At 34.4% G+C, this 20,229-nt stretch overlaps 1 protein-coding gene across 10 annotated transcripts in view; it reads left to right on the top strand.

Moving 5' to 3' along the window:
* The window catches only part of LOC118272049 (dual 3',5'-cyclic-AMP and -GMP phosphodiesterase 11), a 226,378-nt gene that overhangs the window by 135,169 nt on the left and 70,980 nt on the right, over positions 1 to 20,229 (top strand). For all 10 annotated transcript variants that reach the window (XM_050693591.1, XM_050693595.1, XM_050693588.1 and 7 more), the window contains one exon: positions 11,441 to 11,582. In XM_050693591.1, the coding sequence (XP_050549548.1) occupies positions 11,441 to 11,582 (142 nt within the window). The remainder of the gene's footprint in view (positions 1 to 11,440; positions 11,583 to 20,229) is intronic.

Here is a 20,229-nt window from a genome sequence, read left to right on the forward strand (position 1 = left end):
AATGAGAAAGAAAACAATTACTTTTGGGGCTTTAGTCAATGTGTACTTATGATATAATTATTTCTTTACAAATATATATAGTTATTGCTTACATGTTTATCTGTTATGAAAAACTACGATTTTCTCGTAATTACTTTCAGAGAATCTGTGTCAAGATGTTTAAGGAGAGAATAAATGAATTCAGTATTTGTCTATCTTTAAATTCCAAAATGTGTCGCTTATACGCACTACCTAGTATAGAACAAAGTGCTTTTTCTCTGGCCCTATTTCCCTTTGTATGCTTAAATCTTGAAAACTACGCAACGGATTTGGTTGCAGGTGTTTTTAAAAGATAGACTGATTCAAGAAGAAGCTTTATAATTATGTATAATACATGCATAATATATTACCATTGCACCCACGCGAAGCTGGGGCGGGTCGCTAGTTTTCCAAATAAATACAAAATGCCCAGTATCCATTGTCCACACGTATTGGCTAGAATGTGAGATTTATTTTTGCAAAGGTTTTCAGACCGCACACTATGTTCTCTTTTTGAAGTAACGTTTACAGAGAAACGGAAAAATTGAAAATATTTATCTGTACTGCATTGCAACGGAGCGAAACTGACCCATTTTTACCGTCGCATCCCGTTGGGTTTAGTAAAAGCCTAACAGGGAAACTTCTAGTTTTTGGCTACATTGTTCCTGTTAATTTTCTAACAAAACATACCCATCTTAAGTGTAATAGCTACAAAAATAAAAGATCCTTTTATGCGAAACAAGAAGGCAACCATTTTAGTAAAATTTTCTTAGCGCCAATTCATAGTAGGTACTTTGATAATAAAATTCATATTCTGTTGGCAGTGCAAAAGTCGTTCTTATTACAGTAGCAGAGTGTATAAACTCCTTGTGTTATATAAGCAAACAATGAGTAAGTTAACAAGCTTAAACATACGTGTGAACATTATCCAATATTGAGTGGCGGTGCCTTACATATTTTAACCAGGCAAACAAGCTTACGTTACTGAAGTCGGCAAATGAAGTCATGTTGCTACCCTTATATTACCCCTGTTTATGTAACTGCAAAGCTGTGCAAAGATTTTATCCATATGTTTTAAATGGGAGAGCAAAATACTTGTTTTTGGATTTAAGGCACACTTTTGCTTGTCCTTCTCATTATCCACTCAACCATTTTGTGCGTTGGCTACGTAAAGATTGCACGTAAAAATGCACTTTATTCACAAGACTAAAATGAAATTCGCATGCACTAAAATAATGCCATACCTAACTGTTAAATTCTCACGACAACAATAGATAAAATCTGGGGTCAAAGCACTATAGTCTGAAAGTAAGGTAAGGTCAATATAGTATAGTATTTGAATGTTGAGCGCTTTTTCGAAAAATAAATCGTTAGGCTTCTTGTCCCCTAACTTATAAATTCAAAAAAATATTCTTGCTGGACTTGTTTTTGTTTCAAAATTGAATTGTCAGGGTGTTTTTCCACCAGAGATGTGCTAAGTAGCTATGCTATGAAACTAAGTGACCGTTTCCACTGATAATAAGCTATGTAGAGGTGCGAGTAAGATGTGCTATGAAAATGCGCCGCCGCAAAGTGGAAGAAGCGTATGCGATGTATGCGAGTAGTATAGATAGTAGGAAACTTTCCATAGCACAAATAGCACGCATCCATAGCAAGCAATCATACACGCATCTTTCCAAAACAAAACTATCTTAGTTAAATCCGTTTACACCAGTGCTAAACTATGCGTGCCAATGAATATGATTGGTAGAAGCCAAACGTATCTACAGCAACGTAACATAGCACATCTTTGGTGGAAAAGTACCCTTAATCTTCTGCTAAGGATAATAATAACAGCTTAAATTCTCATTAATCTTTCGGAGGGGAAACCTTTGGAAACCGTATTGTGTACAGTGTTATTGAATTTTTATATCAGAATCCAATTAGTCGTCTCGGTGAGCAAAATAAGCAATTGAGTCGACTCTTATAACATGGGGGCTTCTAATTACGTTTATCTGTACCGTGTATTAATTTACTAAACCCTATGGGAAATATACGTGGTCCATATACTTAGATTCTAGTAACAAGTACGTAATATTATGAAACCTAACTAATTGTAATAAGAACAATTATAAGATAAAGCCACTGCACTATATAATTTTTTGATTATATAAAAACAAAGTTTTTTTTCTGATAGCATTAATAAAAAAAATAAACATTGCTGTTGATATCGTAATACAGATTATTATTCCACACGTGATATAGTCAAGTTGTTTATCTTTTAAAACGGACACATGTTTCGATCAATATTTTTATTTGGATCTCACTCGTACTTAATAAAACTTTAAAGTTGATCAAACTAATATAAATAACTAAATTAAGATTAGAAATTGTTTAGGCATTTTAAACATAACCAACCACTAGTAGATCGTCTGCAGTACACCATTCATTTTGCTTTTATCGAGTACTGATACACAAACGCAACGACTGTCGATCGTCCTCAATACTCCATTCCTTTTCTGGTAGAAGACTAAGATTGTGTCAAGGTTTCCATGTATTTTTATTCCTATAATATTGGCAGTCTGTGAATCGATAAAGGTCTAAACTCTAGTCCTTGGTAAAAGAGAAGTCATACAATACAAAACATTTCCCATGAGCGTAGGTAATCGAGGAACTACATCTTCTTAATCGCCTAAACATAATCTTATGATCCTTGCTTACGTACCTTCTTCACTTATCAAGAATTCTAACTTCAGACGGCTTACTACGAGTTTGTATAACGCTTAACAAGGTCGAAAGGAGAACGCATTCGGCGCTCTAATTGGTTGGTTCATTCGCGCTGACCAATACGAGCGCCGACCGCGCTCTCGTTTAAACCTAACGTACGTTACGTAAAACAAACTCGTACTAAGGGTACACAGTTCGTTCAGTTTAAATTCCTACCCCAGTTATGTAAATGTTAACAATTGCCTCTTCCCTCCTCATCACTAAAGTTCGTTATGCAAACGCCTTCAAACTTCTACCAACAATTTTGTGTATGCAAGCAATGTGAGGGACTTTGAGCCTATGTCAGTTTCTAGTCTGAAATGTTAGCAATTCATTTGTTTCGCCGACTGATGTTTTAGATGTATTGAAGAAGGTATTTGAAACATGAGAATGCTATGTTGTCATTAGTTTAGAATCTAATGCGAGTGTGGCGCCTTGAGATTTGTGGAGTATGCTACTTATTAGGAAAGTAGCTTAAATAATATGTGTAGGAATGAAAGGAATGTGTGTTAAAGTAATAGCAGAAATATTAAGAGAAATGTTTGTGGTTATTTTAGTACTTAATATTTGAATAAGTAATTTCGATACTGAGAATCGTAATATGGAAAAAGGATTCTAAAGCTGGTACCCATTCCACATGTATACGACTTACATTTAAAACAAAATTGTTCTTAGAAATCGTGAAAAATGTTCCACTAACCATTTCTAATTACTTAACTCGAGAACTCAACTCTATATTTAGATAAATGGTATAAAAATAGAAAGTACTCACACCGTGTAGTATATAAGAATAAAATCCATTATTTCCACAGGTGGTTACTGGCTCTTAAACTACAAGACTTGTTACTTTACACCGAGAGCTTGGATTATTTCTTGGATTTTTATATTTTTCTTTACCTTTCATGTTATGTAACTAATATTCTTGTATTACCTACAATGGTTGGTTGTGTGTGTGTGTGAGAGAGTGTATTGTTATTTTATTGGTACTTTCTATTTAGTTAATATAAAAGTTGTGGTTAATAAAAATGTCTGCTTGAAGGATATTGGTTTTCTATGGAAACTTATGATTATAGAGATAGGTCGATATTATGTAAGGTCCCTTCTTAATATTTGATAAGAATAATAAACTTTTTTTTGAAGGGAGAATATCATCCAATGTTTTCTCACGCCTTGGGTGAGGTGAGAGGTGCGTCAAATGAATAAACCTGTTTCAGTCATCGAATCATACCTATACAAACTAAAAGAATAAAGACATCGTATAAAATTAAACGGAAACAAGGTTTCAATGAAACCCGATACGTTTGTAACAAAATCAGCAAACCATTAAAGTCAAGTTTAAAACTTTCTGTTGAAAATTAAGGGCCCGAAAGAAATTGTACCAATATTGGTAGATCAAAGCGTTTGGAAAGGCTTTCATCTGTCTAAATAACAAACCAACGGGTTAAAGGGGTCTTCTTTCTGTAATGACCTCGTGGATCATATAACAGATTTTGTAACTAAGATGGAACATGGGAAAAGTAATCGTTCCATTTATCGTGATACACTGATTGTTTTGTACGTTATCCGCAGCTTCGGATGATATGACTAAATCTGATCCAGTCATCGAATCATACCTATACAAACTAAAAAATAAAGACATCGTATACAAATAAACGGAAACATTGTAGTGAAAAGAATTTATACAAAACAACACCGTTTCAATGAAACCCGATACGTTTGTAACAAAATCAGCAAACCATTAAAGTCAAGTTTAAAACTTTCTGTTGAAAATTAAGGGCCCGAAAGAAATTGTACCAATATTGGTAGATCAAAGCGTTTGGAAAGGCTTTCATCTGTCTAAATAACAAACCGACGGGTTAAAGGGGTCTTCTTTCTGTAATGACCTTCTGGATCATATAACAGATTTTGTAACTAAGATGGAACATGGGAAAAGTAATCGTTCCATTCCATTCCACATCCACGTGATACATTGGACATTGGATTTTAATAGATTTTTTCATTAGTCGAATTTAGTTTGTAATAAAATTAACTTTATGATTCATACTCGTTCTTAACTAAATGAAGTTCATGACGAAAAGCGTGTTTAAGTCTTTGACTGGCCAATAGAAAACTGTTGAAGGCAAATCCTCCGCTAACGTCGGTCACCGGTGACCACCACGGCGTTCTATGTGTTAAGATTGGATGATACTTCTTTTTTTTAACCGATTTCCCAAAAAGGAGCAGGTTCTCAATTCGGCCGATATGTTTTTGGATCGTAGAGAACATCACATACTATTCCCTATAGAAGTATGCTTTCGTTTTTAAGGTGGTAAAGGTCACTTATGTATGTATACAATAATCCTTCTGGTTATATCATTAACGTGAATCAGACTCCGAATAAAGAACCAAATCACTGCACAATCATCTTTTCATTAAAGATATGATAATTATAATATTTATTCTGCAATATGTGTGTTTGTGTCTGGACGAGATAAAGTTTACTGTTACACTGATAAAGCTGAAAGCGTGTAGGCGTCGATATTGGAAAATATTGAAGTAATATTTGGAACTAAAGAGATTATGTAAATGTCATCTTTGTAGGTTTCTAGTGTCTAGCTTTAGGTTATAAAGATTATTAAAATTGCGGGTGCGTGTGTGGTGGGATAATTTCAGTAAATATTTGACAATGTGAAGATTTACGGCCTATGGATATTGAATTTCTTAAATAATCAAAACGAAGATGCGTGAACTTAGCTGACAACAGTTGTGCTAAAGTAAAGTATTCTCTTAAAGTTTTTCAAAATTGGGTAATTGGTATATTTCATTAGTTGTATTGTATTCAATATGGCGACGGTATACAAACCTAAAACATACCGAAAAAGTTAATAGATGTTCTATGTAGAAGCATACTTAACTCATGACAAACCATAATTAGCATTTCACTCTTTGAGAGACTAGAACTAAACCGCACTTGTGCCAAATTAGTAGCATTGCTTAAATGCCTACAACTGTAACATGAAAGACTTCCAAGATTTGCTTCTTACTTCTTTCTTCAGTGTAAAGAATTTGCTCTCATCAAAAGAACTGTGTGAGGTAGGTCTGTAGACGGCTTGCAATTAGTCCCTTCATCCATGACCGTACCGTAGATTTTCGTTTGACACGGACTGAATATACCGTATTTCGCAGTCTTTGGAGTTTTAGGTACTGGCTTTTGACGTTTTGGTTTTATTTTTAATCCTGCGCCGATTTTAAACTTACCATTCATATTTTTGAATGTTTTGGAAAACGATAACAATCTGTCAGTCGACGGTGTTTACACGAATGGAAACCACTTCGGCGCGATCCCTTTTGATATTAAGTGACATTTCATGTAATGTTGAATTTTGGAAGTTAAGACAGTTTCAAACGTAAACAAAGCGATATGAAACAATCACGGATAATTTTACCGTCCAGGTTTTACCGTCTCAAGAAATTTTCTTAGAATCGGAAAATTCATCATACCGACCCGAGAACTACAATACGCCCACTTAGTAATAAGCGGCAATCAAGATTGCAACAATACCTGGAATCTCCTTTCAGTAGTGCACAATTTGAGTTGATTGGACAATCTTTTCCTGTTTTTTGCATCAAATGTTGAGAGGAAATACCATCGTTTTCTTAGAAGGTGCCTCAAATCCATGAGATGGGGCGATTGCTTTGTCCCAGAGTATATTATTACACGATAACAATACTGTTAACGTGTGCAGTAGGTATCCTACGCTTTTCATTACCAAGCTAATGGCTCTTGGATTGTTACGGGATAAGGGATGACGTCAGTCTCTGTAAGCTATCTTGCACACCTATTGTGTTTCTTGGAAGGATATTAATTGTGCTGTTTTCTATTTTTGATCCAATATCTATTTTCTATCTTGTTTTTATTTTCATTGTACTCCTTTCAACAGTATGATGAGGTATTCTTTTCAAAGCGTCTGAATGTATTTCTAACAAATCATTTATAAATATTTTCTGAAAACAGCTTTGCAAATAATGTCTGCCATCTATCACTTAAGTGAAGTGAAACTTCGAATAACGCGAAAATAAGTTAAGAAACATTTGACAATAAGGTCTATATTGAGAGTTTCGTATTCGTAAAAACTTATATTAATTCTTGCGTGGAATATGTTCACCCCTAATCGATATATCCTGTCTGTGGGGCTCTCGAGTGACGTAGACATGTCTGGTAAATGGCGAAGGGTTGTTTTCCCTCTTGTGAAGGGTCCTGTAGCTATAGCTGCACATGTATTTCGATCTTTCATTAATTATATTGGGGGATGACATAGTATATTGTACAAATATGGATAGCACGTCATCGCCATACTGTTACGCAGAAATGTTGGTGTAATTTTGGGAACATTTTGCGTTATTTGTGCACGACATCAATTTAGGATTTGCAATTATTCCTGTTTCAGTAATGGTAATGTAAAATGTTTGTGGCTTAAATTAGAAAACTAAATTACCTACGCACCTCGTTTCATGTTATTTGGGACTGCCAGGTTTTATGCAATAGCTGTTAATAATATTGTTGATTAACATTAACGACTGAATAATTACAATACTGCACATTTTATATCCATGAAGGCTATTATGTTAGGTCAGCAGTAATCAATCCGGGATTAATTGGACGCACAAAGCTCTATTTTAAATAAATTCAATAAATATGCAAACTACAAACTACGTCATAAAAGCTTGAAAATAGTTTGGAATATGTTAATTTAATAAATATTAAACGTAGTCCCGTGGGATTTGCTTCTATAAATTATACATGTATCATACCCCGATAGTGTTTCGTTGATTTATGTGTTCTGTTGCAAAGAGATAAGTATACTTTTGGGTTGAAAGTGAAATATTACAGAGAAACACGCGTGGCATGTATGAATTTAAATTTTCAATATATTTTTATTTTTTACATTTCTCTACGTTGTTTAGATTTTAGTAGAATCAAGATCCAAAAAGCAATATAGATAAGAAACAGGTATTTTCTCATTTTAAACCGCACTTTCATATAAAATTCGCCATTTAAGGATGGCATTTTATGGAGGTTGGAAATCATGAAGTATCTTATAATTTTTTTAACCAAGAGAAAAGGTAAATTACTTAATTAATTCTATAATAATTCATTAGCAGCTTAAAGGTTTTAGTTTTTGCCGTTCATTAGCAAAAATGTAATTAGCATACTTACTATCAGCAATACATTATGTGCAAATAAATAGAAAATAACTTGTGTTCGATGTGTTTAACAGGAAAACCATCGTCCTTGGCCCTCGTGTTGGGTACACGTGAACTCATCTCGGTTGTATTTCTATATTACGCTTATACGATCATGTATTCTTAGTAGTCATGGAAAATTTTGACCCTATTTTCGGTACGGTGAATAGAATTGAATTTGATTGTCTTTTTTGTGAATTAAGTGAAGCGTTCGATGAACGTCAGCACTGTGGAGTCGATTGAATGTCGTGTGTTCTTTGTTTTGTAGCACTATTTTGTGTAAATATAAATATGCACAAGATTTGATGCCTAGCTGATTCTTCTAGACTCCAAAAAATCCCATGTTCTTTTGAGGAGTTCTTTAAATATTTTTTGAGTCATATTTATACAAAAATGATTTTGGAAGGGTTCCATTTAAAAAGGGTTCACTTTATTTACTTACAAGAACATTCAACCTAAAATACAGTTAACTTAAGCAGACAATTTATTTTGTAAATTGCCTATATTTTCACACTTTTCAACGTCATTAGAATCGCTAATTGCGTAAACGCTAATTAGCAAGTAAATTTAATTGCCAGCACATTTACACTGGGAGTTAAGCGCACTATTTAAATTGCCTATATCGGCTGTAATCTGCATAAGTAATTAACGCAGATTATATTCATTAATTAATTCAAATGTGCACTATTTTCCCACAGCAACGCTATATAGTATGACTACTCTATAAGGTTAGGACTTTATCTCTCTTTGTAAGCCCTATCAGTATGGTAGGTATAGAAATTAAAAACTTTCCATAAAATTCTGTTTTTAGAATGACCTGTAGCCATATATTCCGTTTATTAAGTCAGCATTTCTCACAAATCTGAAGCTCTAGGCGACTAATAATACCTACAATTTGTTTTCAAACATTAAATCTCTAAATATCCTTATTGGTGCACATGTTACTAACAAAGGAAACATTATTTTCAAAACGACGTAATAACTATTCATCCAATTATATCCGTCATTTTCAATTATAACGCAAATCAACCAAGTACCTTGTGTCAATTTCAATTAGGGAAAAGTAAATGTTTATCTTTGCGAGCTCAATTAACATCATGCTGCCACAACGGCTAGGACAGCCCTCTATTGCATTTAATGTACCTACCATTACTGTGGCTATTGCTACTACACTGTAGTCAACGCAAGAATTGATGTCATCGGTCAGATGTGAACGGGATAAGAGGGTCTCTAATAGTTGTACTTCTAGTTACTGTTATTGCTCGGATTGTTTGGACAATGTTGTTTTTATTGTTTATTAGAATGATATTGGTATTGTTTGCGGTCTTCTTGAAAGTTTGTCGTAAAACGATTTGATATTCTGTAGTTATTAAGTAAATTAATAGCAGATCTTTTACTACCAATAAAGTCAATAAAACTTGAATGTTATTACATTAATCTATCGCTATTAAGTACAGTAATACAGTCTTCATTTAATTAAAAGGAAATGAGAATCGACTCAAGAACACGCACCACCTAAAATTAATTAAGAACAACAATAAGGATGTCACATTTTGTTTCTCAATGTCGACTACCGTTACATTGCATACTTAGTAGGGTTGTGCACTTAATAAAGTAGCTGAAGGTTGCTTCTGGCCTTAAATGAACAGCCAAAAGGCAAGGAAGGGTCATTTAGAAGCACGTACACCAAAATCAATGTACGTCACGTTCGATGCCAGAAAGAGTAAAAGGTCACAGGTATATAAAATCGGTAACATTATTACTAAGGAACAAGAAGTTAAACTAATTATTGGAGTACGTATTGGAGGAAATGTTTCTCTTTGAGACTTCGGTACAAAGTAATGAAATTAGAAGCTAGTTCTACGTTTTATTTGTAGATAGAATAATTATGATACTGATACAAGAAGTTGTAGATAAAATCTGTAAAAAATCTGCATCTATTAATTGAACGGCTTAGCGGTTTAGGAGTATAATCTCCACAAGCAATCTCACTCTCGAATTCCAATTAGTTACTAGAAATATCAGATGAATGAATTAATTGTAAAAAACTGGATTAACTTGAATATAATTTATAAAAAACTAATTTAAAAGTATTTCGGTATGTAGAACTTGTTAGAACTAATGGCTTTGGCAGAAGTTTGCAATTATTAGATGTAATTACTTCGAAACTTATTTCTAGAATTTCTATTTTATCTTTTTATTTTTCAATCGGACTTGCAGACTCACGTGTGTTGGAAACAGCTGTCGGCAAAGTTAGATGTCCCCAGGCAGAAGTAAATACTAACTGCTGTAAAATATATCGGTATATGAAACCTGATTGGTTTTTTAATGTAAAAAGAGGTGTAATTTTGAGTGAACATCTGAGTAATCGATTAGATTCGTGTGTCGAGGTGTTGATAAGAAATGGTCTTGACTTTGAATTTACTTATTTGTTGTGAACATTATTATATTACCATAGCTTTCTATTCATCTTATTTAGCATACTTTGTTTTATCCACCCATACCTTTACGTTGCTGTTTAAAAAATCTTCAACGGTCTCATCGCATATGGACTCATCCATATGTTGCAGTCATATTAAAGAGTAGTGTAGTGTTATCTTTACTAATTTTATCGCACCTGTGACTCCTCTGGTGTTGCGGGTGTCCATTGGCGGCGCTGATCGCTTACCATCAAGTGACTCGTCTGCTCGTTTGCCACCTACTCCATCTTTTTAGTTTACAACTTTTTTCCTAAATGCAATAGTATTAATCTAAACCAGCAAAAACCCTTATATACCCCATAAGTACACCATTACCAACCTTTTCCGGGTAAATGTGGCCTGATATATTACGTACGATGATGACATACCATTTTTCTGTACGTTCGTTTGTATGTACGCAAACAGTGAGCTCTTGTAGTTTCTATTATTATTCAAAGGATCTCATTGACATCGCTCGGGAATAACTTGTTACTATTCCTGTATCACTTTGAAGAGGTTATTATATTTCCAAGGTCCAATGCAGATGTGCTGTTTTTAGTTCCTCTAGTACTAACACAATTATTATATTGGCCTTCGATATTTTGTTCGAATTCATGCTTTTTCTTATATCATTTGTCATTAAATCATTGCTTTGTGATTGCCTTTAATGTGTTTATTTTAAGTTCTAGAACTATCTATTTCGATGCCAATTTTGACTTTGAATTTTATCTAGTCTCCTAATGACCATAAGCTGATTAAAAATTATGGCTATGCCAAATACTGTCAACATGCTTAAAGCATTTGGTTGGTCATCTAATGGAAAAAAGTAGCTAAGTCTTTTTGTTAGCAACAATAAATCTTATTAAATTAATTATGTTGTAGAGTTTCCCAATTAACTGTTTGACGAGGTAACTCAACTAGTTTCAAGCTTAGACAGGGACCCATATTTTTGAATAATGAACATCATAATTGAATGTCGTTCTGTATTGTTATAGGCCTACAGTTGCGGAGCATAGAGGAGCCAGCGGGAGGCGCGGGCGGCGGCATGCCCGCGCCTTCCTGCTATGATGCTGAATGCGCGCGCACTGAAGCCTGGCTCGATGAAAACCAGGAGTTCGTGCATGATTACTTCTTAAGGTAAGAATAGATGAAGATTTTCTATTAACATCATTAACCTCTGGTCTACTGGAATACGGTATAAGCAAACTGCAATGTATTTCTATTGAGTTTCATATACTGTACCCTTAGTATAAGATTGCTTTACGTTTAAAGTAATCCAAAGAAGAGCGCGTTCGGCGCTCTGATTGGTCGGCTTGAATAAATCAACCAATCAGAGCGCCGAACGCGTTCTCTTACTGTTGGACCGTTGGACGAGAGGTCAACGTTTTGATTGTGCATCGTGTTAGTTACAAGACTTTACTGTACTGTAACAATATTTGTTAATCGTTGTGTTGTTAGAAAACAAATGATAAATCTAATCGTCGTGTCGTTTGTCTGTATATACGCAACCTTTAGTTAAGAAGACTATCTTTATTGATTGAGAACATTATTTAATATCAGGTTCTGTGATAGTCTCTTTTCTTAATTCATTATCTTACTATAGTATTTTGATGAGGGTTTCAAGCTGAAAAATAAGTAAATTAATAGGCACTATATGAAATGAAGGCGACTTTTACATTTAAATTATTTGCTCCATTTATAGTTCTGTTTCCAATTTTGACATTATAATTACCATTTATAATATGTAGGTGTATGTATTAGTCAGTATTATATTTGGTAATAATAATTATTATACAAATAAATTATTATTAATAACTAGAACCAAACTATCTCTTAACCGGCAATTTAAATTGTACATTAAACGTAAAGTGCTGTACTTACTAAACTCAGTTTAGGGGTGCCAATGCAATTAGCGGGAACGCTAAAAGCGTAGGTTATCTAATACATAGTTTGTTACCTAATATTCTACTACCTACATTTAGAATTCAAGGATGGAATATGTGCAACGAAAAGTGAACTTTAAACTTTGAATTGTAAGATAGAATCTCCTGTGGGTGTTTTGTTTTATGTTATACATACTTTGTTATTGATTTTATTGCATTACAATTAATGCATCAAACTCAGGACAATACCTGAGTTTCCTACGATAATTCGTAGTAAGAATGGAAACATTATGCTTTAGAAAATAGAGAAAATTCGTGTGAGCTATTACTGGTTTATTTCTATTTCATGTTATGTAGTATGTAGGTGTAGGTATGTACTTTTGACACACACACCTCACTTAATTCAATTCAAATCTGAATGGTGTATGACATAACGACTCATTCATTATGTAGTCACCAGTCATTCAGACTACTAACTATCACTGTTTTGATTGAAATGTAGGCCCATTGTACACAATACCATTACAAAAGCCATTCACATTAATTTACGCGAACCTACATGTGGGGTATTTGTTAAAACGTTGCCTAAATGTGCTTTATTCAGGTCATATGAAGTTGTACACAATGGCTAATTCAACCGGGCGCTGCATGCTCGCTGCTCGCTGCCCCGAAATGCGAATTACTAGTGAAATCTGGCTTTAGGAGATTCGCTTAATTAATTATTATGTTATCGGCTTACTCACGTATCGTTTTGACGAGGAACTCGACTAGTTTCGCTTGTTTGTTATTACGCTCGCCTAAGGATAAGGATCCACTGGCAGTTCCCCATGATACCGTGCGACTGTGGCTCGAGTTACATCGGGGAAACTCGCCGCAACATCACAACCAGACTCAAGGAACACATACGCAGTGTGAAGAACATGGACACTCATACATCGGCAGTAGCCGAGCATGCTTGTAGCGCGGGCACGACTCACTTCCTCCGTTTCGACAATAGCGAGGGAGAAAGACTTCGTACCACGGAAAGTACGTGAGGCCATCGAAATAAGTCGTCGTCCCAACTTCAACAGAGACGGTGGCTGGGCATTACCTCCTGCCTAAAATTAAGGCGTTAAGCGCGGTATATGTAACACCGTTTTTGCGTCGACCCGAGAATCGAACCTAACACCTACGCAACGAGCCAACATCGTCGCGCGCGCCGGATAGTACGCGCGATTCCAGGCAGAGGGCGCGATGGGCGCGTAGCTCGAATCGCCAGTAGCAGCGTGACAATCGCCGCGTCGTGTGTCGCGAAATGCTGCTCATGAATATGACGTCTTATGGCTGATATGATGATGATGGAAGTAAAATTCGCTTAAATTAAAGAGATATAGTGTGCCTATTTGTGTATTTCTGTAAAAATTCAATTTCACTTAAATTAACTTCGGAAACCTAATTTATTCAAACAACATACTACGTCTATTTTTGCTTCAACAAGCGTCCTACTTTTTCCATAACAAACTCAAAGAAAAAGCTACTAATTAAGTTTATAATCAAAACCTAAATCTACCTTTCTATATTTGAACTGACCAAACAACTAAATTCTTAACACAATTTGACACCAAAACACTCAATAGCACTTTACTCTCGATCAACACAGCATTTAATGAGGTTAGTTTACAGATTCGTCTGAGTGGCTACCGGTAGGTATATAACACATAAAATTCATATTATTAATATAAATGATATTGCATTTAACTGGGTCTGATATTATGAGTCATTCAACGTTCAGGTCTTAAGGCTCCGTTCACACTTGCGTCGAACGTGACTTGAAACTTGAAAGCAAGGATAGGTGAATTAGGTTTTAATTAGCGAGAATGAGTTGTGGTCATTCTGTAAGTACTTAAGTGAATATTATTTTATGAGTATTTATAGGGGCTGGTTAAATGTAGGTAGATTTTAATTATTGTTACTTATTAACCATATATTTTAATAAGTTAAAGATCATAATCAAACACACATTGCACAAAAATATGACATAATAAAAAGAGAAATAACACCCAAATAATTAATTAATGGAGGATGCCATGTTTTATTCCTTCTAAAAATTGTGAGATACCTACTTCTCATAATTATCATGCTATGAAAGAGATAATATGATTTCAAGGAACGTGTAAAAAAATTTAATCGTGTATGTAGGTAGTTCTACCACCCAATTTTCCTTTATAACTAAGCTATGCACTCGTTAGTGACGAAATAAACTTAAGATAGTCACAATGCACAATCTCATATGGCATCTCCTCTTAGTACTTGCTTCATGATAAAAATATTGATCATTGTTCAGTCCTCATTTTCTATCAACTGGTTATTTCCAACCATCTGGTATATAATATGTACCAATATATGTGAAAAACTCAATAATACTGTGAATATAATGTGAACGGAGCCTTAATCATATAAATCTGTTCAATTGACAGTAATATGATAATGACATACATATCTTGACATCTTGGCACGATCCCCTATTCATAACGAGAAAGTCGTTCTCCGAATATACCTAATCTAAAAATATTCAAAGCGTGAATACAAATGTTGCATTTTTTTATGGCTAAGTTGTCAACACAAATGGTTAAAAGGTGGTAATCAATATAATATATAGCGATGTTAATAGCATGTAGCTTTACAAGACTATTGATTAAACTTTTTTTTTCTCCTCCCCCCTCTCTTTTTTGTAGTATAATCGCGTTTGCCCATGAACATTGAAACACCAGAGGGTTACAAGTGCGTTGCCGGTTATTTGAGTCTGAAACTCTTTCTGTTTTGCGTCGTTGGTAACAAACAGGACTGCTCAATCCTTAGGTTATTCAAATATAGGATTCACAAAAGATTTTGATTTCGAATCCTTCAACAAAATTATCATAAAAATTGCCCATATTGCAACAAAATTAGTGCGAAAACTGATTGTAAAACAAACACTTACAAATTTATTTACATACATAACGCTTGTAATATTATGTTTTAATATTTTTCTGTACAAATAAACCCTCGCTCAGCTCGTATCATGGGCTTAAATGGTTTTATCTCATCGTACGTGCAACGCAGACATTGTGTTTATCATCGACAGCTTTCTGTTAATCCCTGGGCTGTCCGTTGCCTGTTTGTGGACCAATAACATATGTCAATAATGGAACTCCCGACTAATTAATAAAACAGTTTTGTTTGGGAAAGGAATTTTACTGGACAATTACTGGAGACTGGTGTTTTCGCCTTATTTTCAGTGGCTATGTACAATACAATGTAGAGTTGAATACTCTTCCCGCCGCCGGTGTCGTAAGAAACAACTAAGGGACTACACATTTGAAAGAGACTGGACAACTCTCAAGCGCTCTCTGATAAACATGAGCCTTTTAAAGCATTAACTACCGAAAGAAAACTGTTGAATCTTCCGTTAAGCTATCTCCCGCCCGACTACCAAGCGCGAAAGTTATGGGAAATTCTCTTCTTTGGGCTCTTATGGAGGCTCATATTTTACAAATAAAATAATGATTGTAAAGCACCAAGCAACGAACTGGGTTAAATAATAAGACATTTTAAACACTTGAATTTGAGACCCTGATTTACATTTGACGTTTCGGCCTAAATAGGTCAAAGTTCTTAAGGAATCGAGGTCATTGGAATTGGAAACGAGTTCGAAAAACGTCACTCATAGGCTAGACGTCCGAAAAGCGATGCTAACAAGAAAATACTCGGCAGACGGCACCCAGTTAGCCGCCATGACAGATGAGCCTAGACTTGACACGTGCTACGAAACACTACATCCACGAAATAGGTCGACGACATCTATTTTGTTACGAGAAGACCACGATTGATATGATTCGTCGAATACTCTTGTTACGATTATGTCATTATTTATTGCCTTATGTATAGGTATGTCAACGATTATGCTTATCGTTATGCGGCAAAAATTAGACAGAGATTCTTAATGTATCATTTTACAGATCTCAAGATAACTAGTAACATTCATACAAAAGAAATGCAATATTAGGAGTTCTAAGGTCAAGTTATACAAAGAGGACCCAGTACCTTCTTTAGTGCGACCTGGTGGTCACCGGGAGGTTTTAGTGAGGTAAAAATCCCACACTACTTAGTTTTTTTCCTAAAAACCTAGGAGGCATTTGAAGGGTTTTCCCTGTCAAAAAAACTCATTAACCAAATCTGCGCTATATTAAGTTTTTCATTTTGAAAACATTTATTTCAAGCCAGTACATTATCTAATTGATTACATTTAGAATTGGTATCATTTAACTCCCAACTCCCAGTCGAAAACGACTTGAATCAACCTTTAGAAAGACCAGAATCCCAGTTGTGGCAACATTAAAAAGTCCGATAATTATTATGAAGCCTTTAACTAATGAAATTATACAACTAAACTCGACAACGGTTTATTAACATTGAACATTTTAATAGAATGCCTTAGAGAGCACCAAAATGTTCTCAGTGATATTTTAACTTTAAAATATTTTGCGGCTTTTAATGAAGATTAAAGTTTCTGTCGTGAGTGATTTGGGTCGAATTGAGTTGTTTTAATGAACCTTTTTCTGTTAGAGATGTAATGGAATTGAATCATAAATGAATGTTTATTACTCAAAAAGGTTGGTCATATTTCTGTCTTCTGAATTTTGCCAAATTATATTAGTGTAGTGTTTTAAGCTTAGACTCCTTGCTAAGTGATTGGTATTTTAAACCAGTAAATCTGTTTCAATTATAATTCAGTAATAATATAATTAATTTAATCATCATTCTACGACTGAAGTATATATCCTTGTGCCTTAAGTCTTACTTAATTACCTGGATCTTCATAAAACTCGATCATATTTTCTTCATTCATACATATGCCTCTCACAATAAAAACTCGATATAGCTGCATAAAAGTCACAGCTACTATAAATTATGGGGCAAATGCTTCCATAATTGAAGTTTAACATGGATGCTCGTTAACTAGTCATACTATTAACCCTTAATCAGCGGTTATAGGTACTCGTAGTTAATTAAAAGGTCCACAGGCAATCGTATGATAACAAAGAGCAACATTGCAAGAGGTAAACGTAATGAGAAGTGGATTTTCCATAAAGTAATTAAAATTATTATTGTTATTGAACTTTGTTTCGTCTATCGTTATTTCAATGGTCTTTAGTAATTTATTAACCTTGAGTAAGGTTAGTTTGAGTAAGATTTCGGTGTTGTGTAGGGTCTAGATATTTACCATACCACTTTCATTTTCAGTATCTATCTTCCCAAATAGCAATGCTGTTATTTGTATTTACAAATTAATTAACTGAACCAAAATTTATGTATAATTGGTATTAGTATAGATTTTGATTTTAGGCTAGTATGAGTGGGGACATATCAACAAAATTTGAAATTGTGAGCGCATCATATGTCTAATTCGTCGTTTCTATTTCGTGACAGTTGCAGCTGTATTTTGCATTGAACTTATTACAAAGCAGATGCTCAAACTTATCTAGCTTAAGAATTAGAATTTAATCCATTATGGTCGATACAATCCCAAGTTTAATTTCTAATCCGATAACAATTAGCATTCAATCTAAAGCCTCGATTATTCCCAAGAAAGACTTAATCCATGATAATTTGATTCTGCTCTCACTTATAAGTAAATCTCTAATTAATCAAAAGCACATTTTCTTCTAGAAATTTCTAAACCCTTTTGTTGTAACTCAATTAATGTTCAAAGGCTTATATCTCAATGAAATGCGTATTCAAATGTCTTGTTGTTTGTTTTTTGAACAATTGAATCAAGCAACGTTTTGTTTTGATGCGTTAATTGTTCCATTGTGTCATAATGAAATCGTCACCAAAATGTAGAACAATGGCGATTACTTCGCTGTTAATGTGAACTGCCTAGTCGTTTGGATCAACAAGGCCGATTGGGTCTATAAGTGTCTCTACATTATGTTTCGTAGTAACATTTTGATTATTTGCTTCTGATTCGGTGGTTGAATGGGCGTCAGTCGCAAGTACGATTTGCTAATCTAGCAACGTGTTATTGAGCTGTTTAGTTCCGAAATTCTCAATAGTAGTCTCACAGCCTGGTGTTCTTTAAAAACCTCTACTAAAATTGCAGTTGGCTTAAAACTTGATGCCCTGTCAGTAGTATGCTTTTGTCTACTCTTCAAATATTTTGTACATAACAAAGCAATTGAAAGTTTCTCACGGTGCTTGTTCTACCTACACAATATGAAACTCATAGCGATAGGCAACAAACTGTAGTCTTGGCATATAATTTGTACAGTTTGCACAACTACATTCGAGTCCATTGTCTGATTCGGTTACAGTTGGCAACGGTCTTACATCAAGTTAGCGATCTACTAGTTAAGCACTAACTTTACAACTTGATTGTTGTTGGTACCTAACCTGCTTTGTTGGTTAAGAAGTTGCAAGCGCAATTGTTGGGTAATTGATTCCTTTATTAACAAAAAATACGGGAGTCAATTACTCAATAAATTTCGAAACTGTTACTTTAACGTTGACCCCACACTAGGATTCTCTCCTGTGTCGTGAGTGCGTTTACAAAGATACAAGATCACATGCATATAACACTCAGACTCGAAACAGCAATTTGTGGATCATACAAAGAGCTATTCAGTGAGGGAATCCAAACTGCTATACGTTGCCCGGCAGCCGGTTGCCCAGCCACAGCGCAGCCGTGCAGTCAAGTCAGGTTGTGCCTGAAATGAAAATAGGCTTTTTACTATCTTAACATTACTCGTGAAAATTAGGTTTTATTACATCTAGTTTCATGTACTTCGTTCTTTAGTACGTTTTTGTAGTCTAATTATATATGTAACCACATTTACATTACAGCGCCTGTAATCTTAGCTTTATTTCAAGCATAGTTATTTTATTTCGTACGTAAACTGTTTTAAGTTTTCATCTGCGGTTTTCTCATTAAGTTTTGGAGTTGTTCCAGGGTTGTTAGGGTTGTAAATGTTTAGAGCGTTTCAGTATTTTTCTTTGTCTCTCTCTATTTTTCTAGGGCTCCAGTTGCTTTTTTAGTTTGTTCTCTTATAACATTGTCATCTTACAAATGTTCTTTTTTAAGAGGACACGTGTTCTACATTTATTTAAGTCTAAGTATGTCTGTCTGATAAGCAGACGTTTCTATTTTTTGTGAATTGGTATAAGATATTGGTTAGATTTTTTTAAAGAAAGTTATTTAAGAACTAAGATATTATTTGTTCGAGGTACGTATATTGCGCAATTAATGATAATGGCTTATATTCCAACAATTGCGCAAGCCCTAGTGTAAGACTAATATAAATTATAATTTATTAGCAGAAGGCCACTCCACTAGTCTTAATAGTTTTGTTTAGGTCTCTTAATTACTGTGTCCTAGTTGCTAAACCCTTTAGCTTTGTCACTTAACTTTTGGTTTATTTACTGTTCAGCAGTTTCAACTTTAATTAAAATAAGTGTTATGTAGATTAACTTATGGGTGCTAGTTTCGTTTATGGGCGTTCCTTAAGGGTCTCTGTAAAGACTTGGTCTTTTGTTATTAAAGTGGTTTACTGAGAATGAAATGTATAAAAAAAACCAAATACAAAAGTATGATAATGAAATATGAAGATATGTTTATATGAGGTTTAATTGGGATTCGGTAATGTTTTTATAATGTATTCCGTGGAATACAGTTTGCCTTGTATAAAAGAAGTAAGTACAATACGGACCATACACTGTTCTAATAAGATCTTCATTGTGTATATTTTAATCAGATAAGTTATCAGAACTATCCATGACCCGTACAAGCAACAGTGTCGTATCTACCCTAAAAGTATTCATATTGCATAACTTATCACGACTAGATTAATTTCCAAGTCTATACAAATAATAATCTTGTATTTTAT

This window comes from Spodoptera frugiperda, chromosome 5 (genome assembly GCF_023101765.2).
Source record: "Spodoptera frugiperda isolate SF20-4 chromosome 5, AGI-APGP_CSIRO_Sfru_2.0, whole genome shotgun sequence".
In the NCBI taxonomy this organism is placed as follows: domain Eukaryota; kingdom Metazoa; phylum Arthropoda; class Insecta; order Lepidoptera; family Noctuidae; genus Spodoptera; species Spodoptera frugiperda.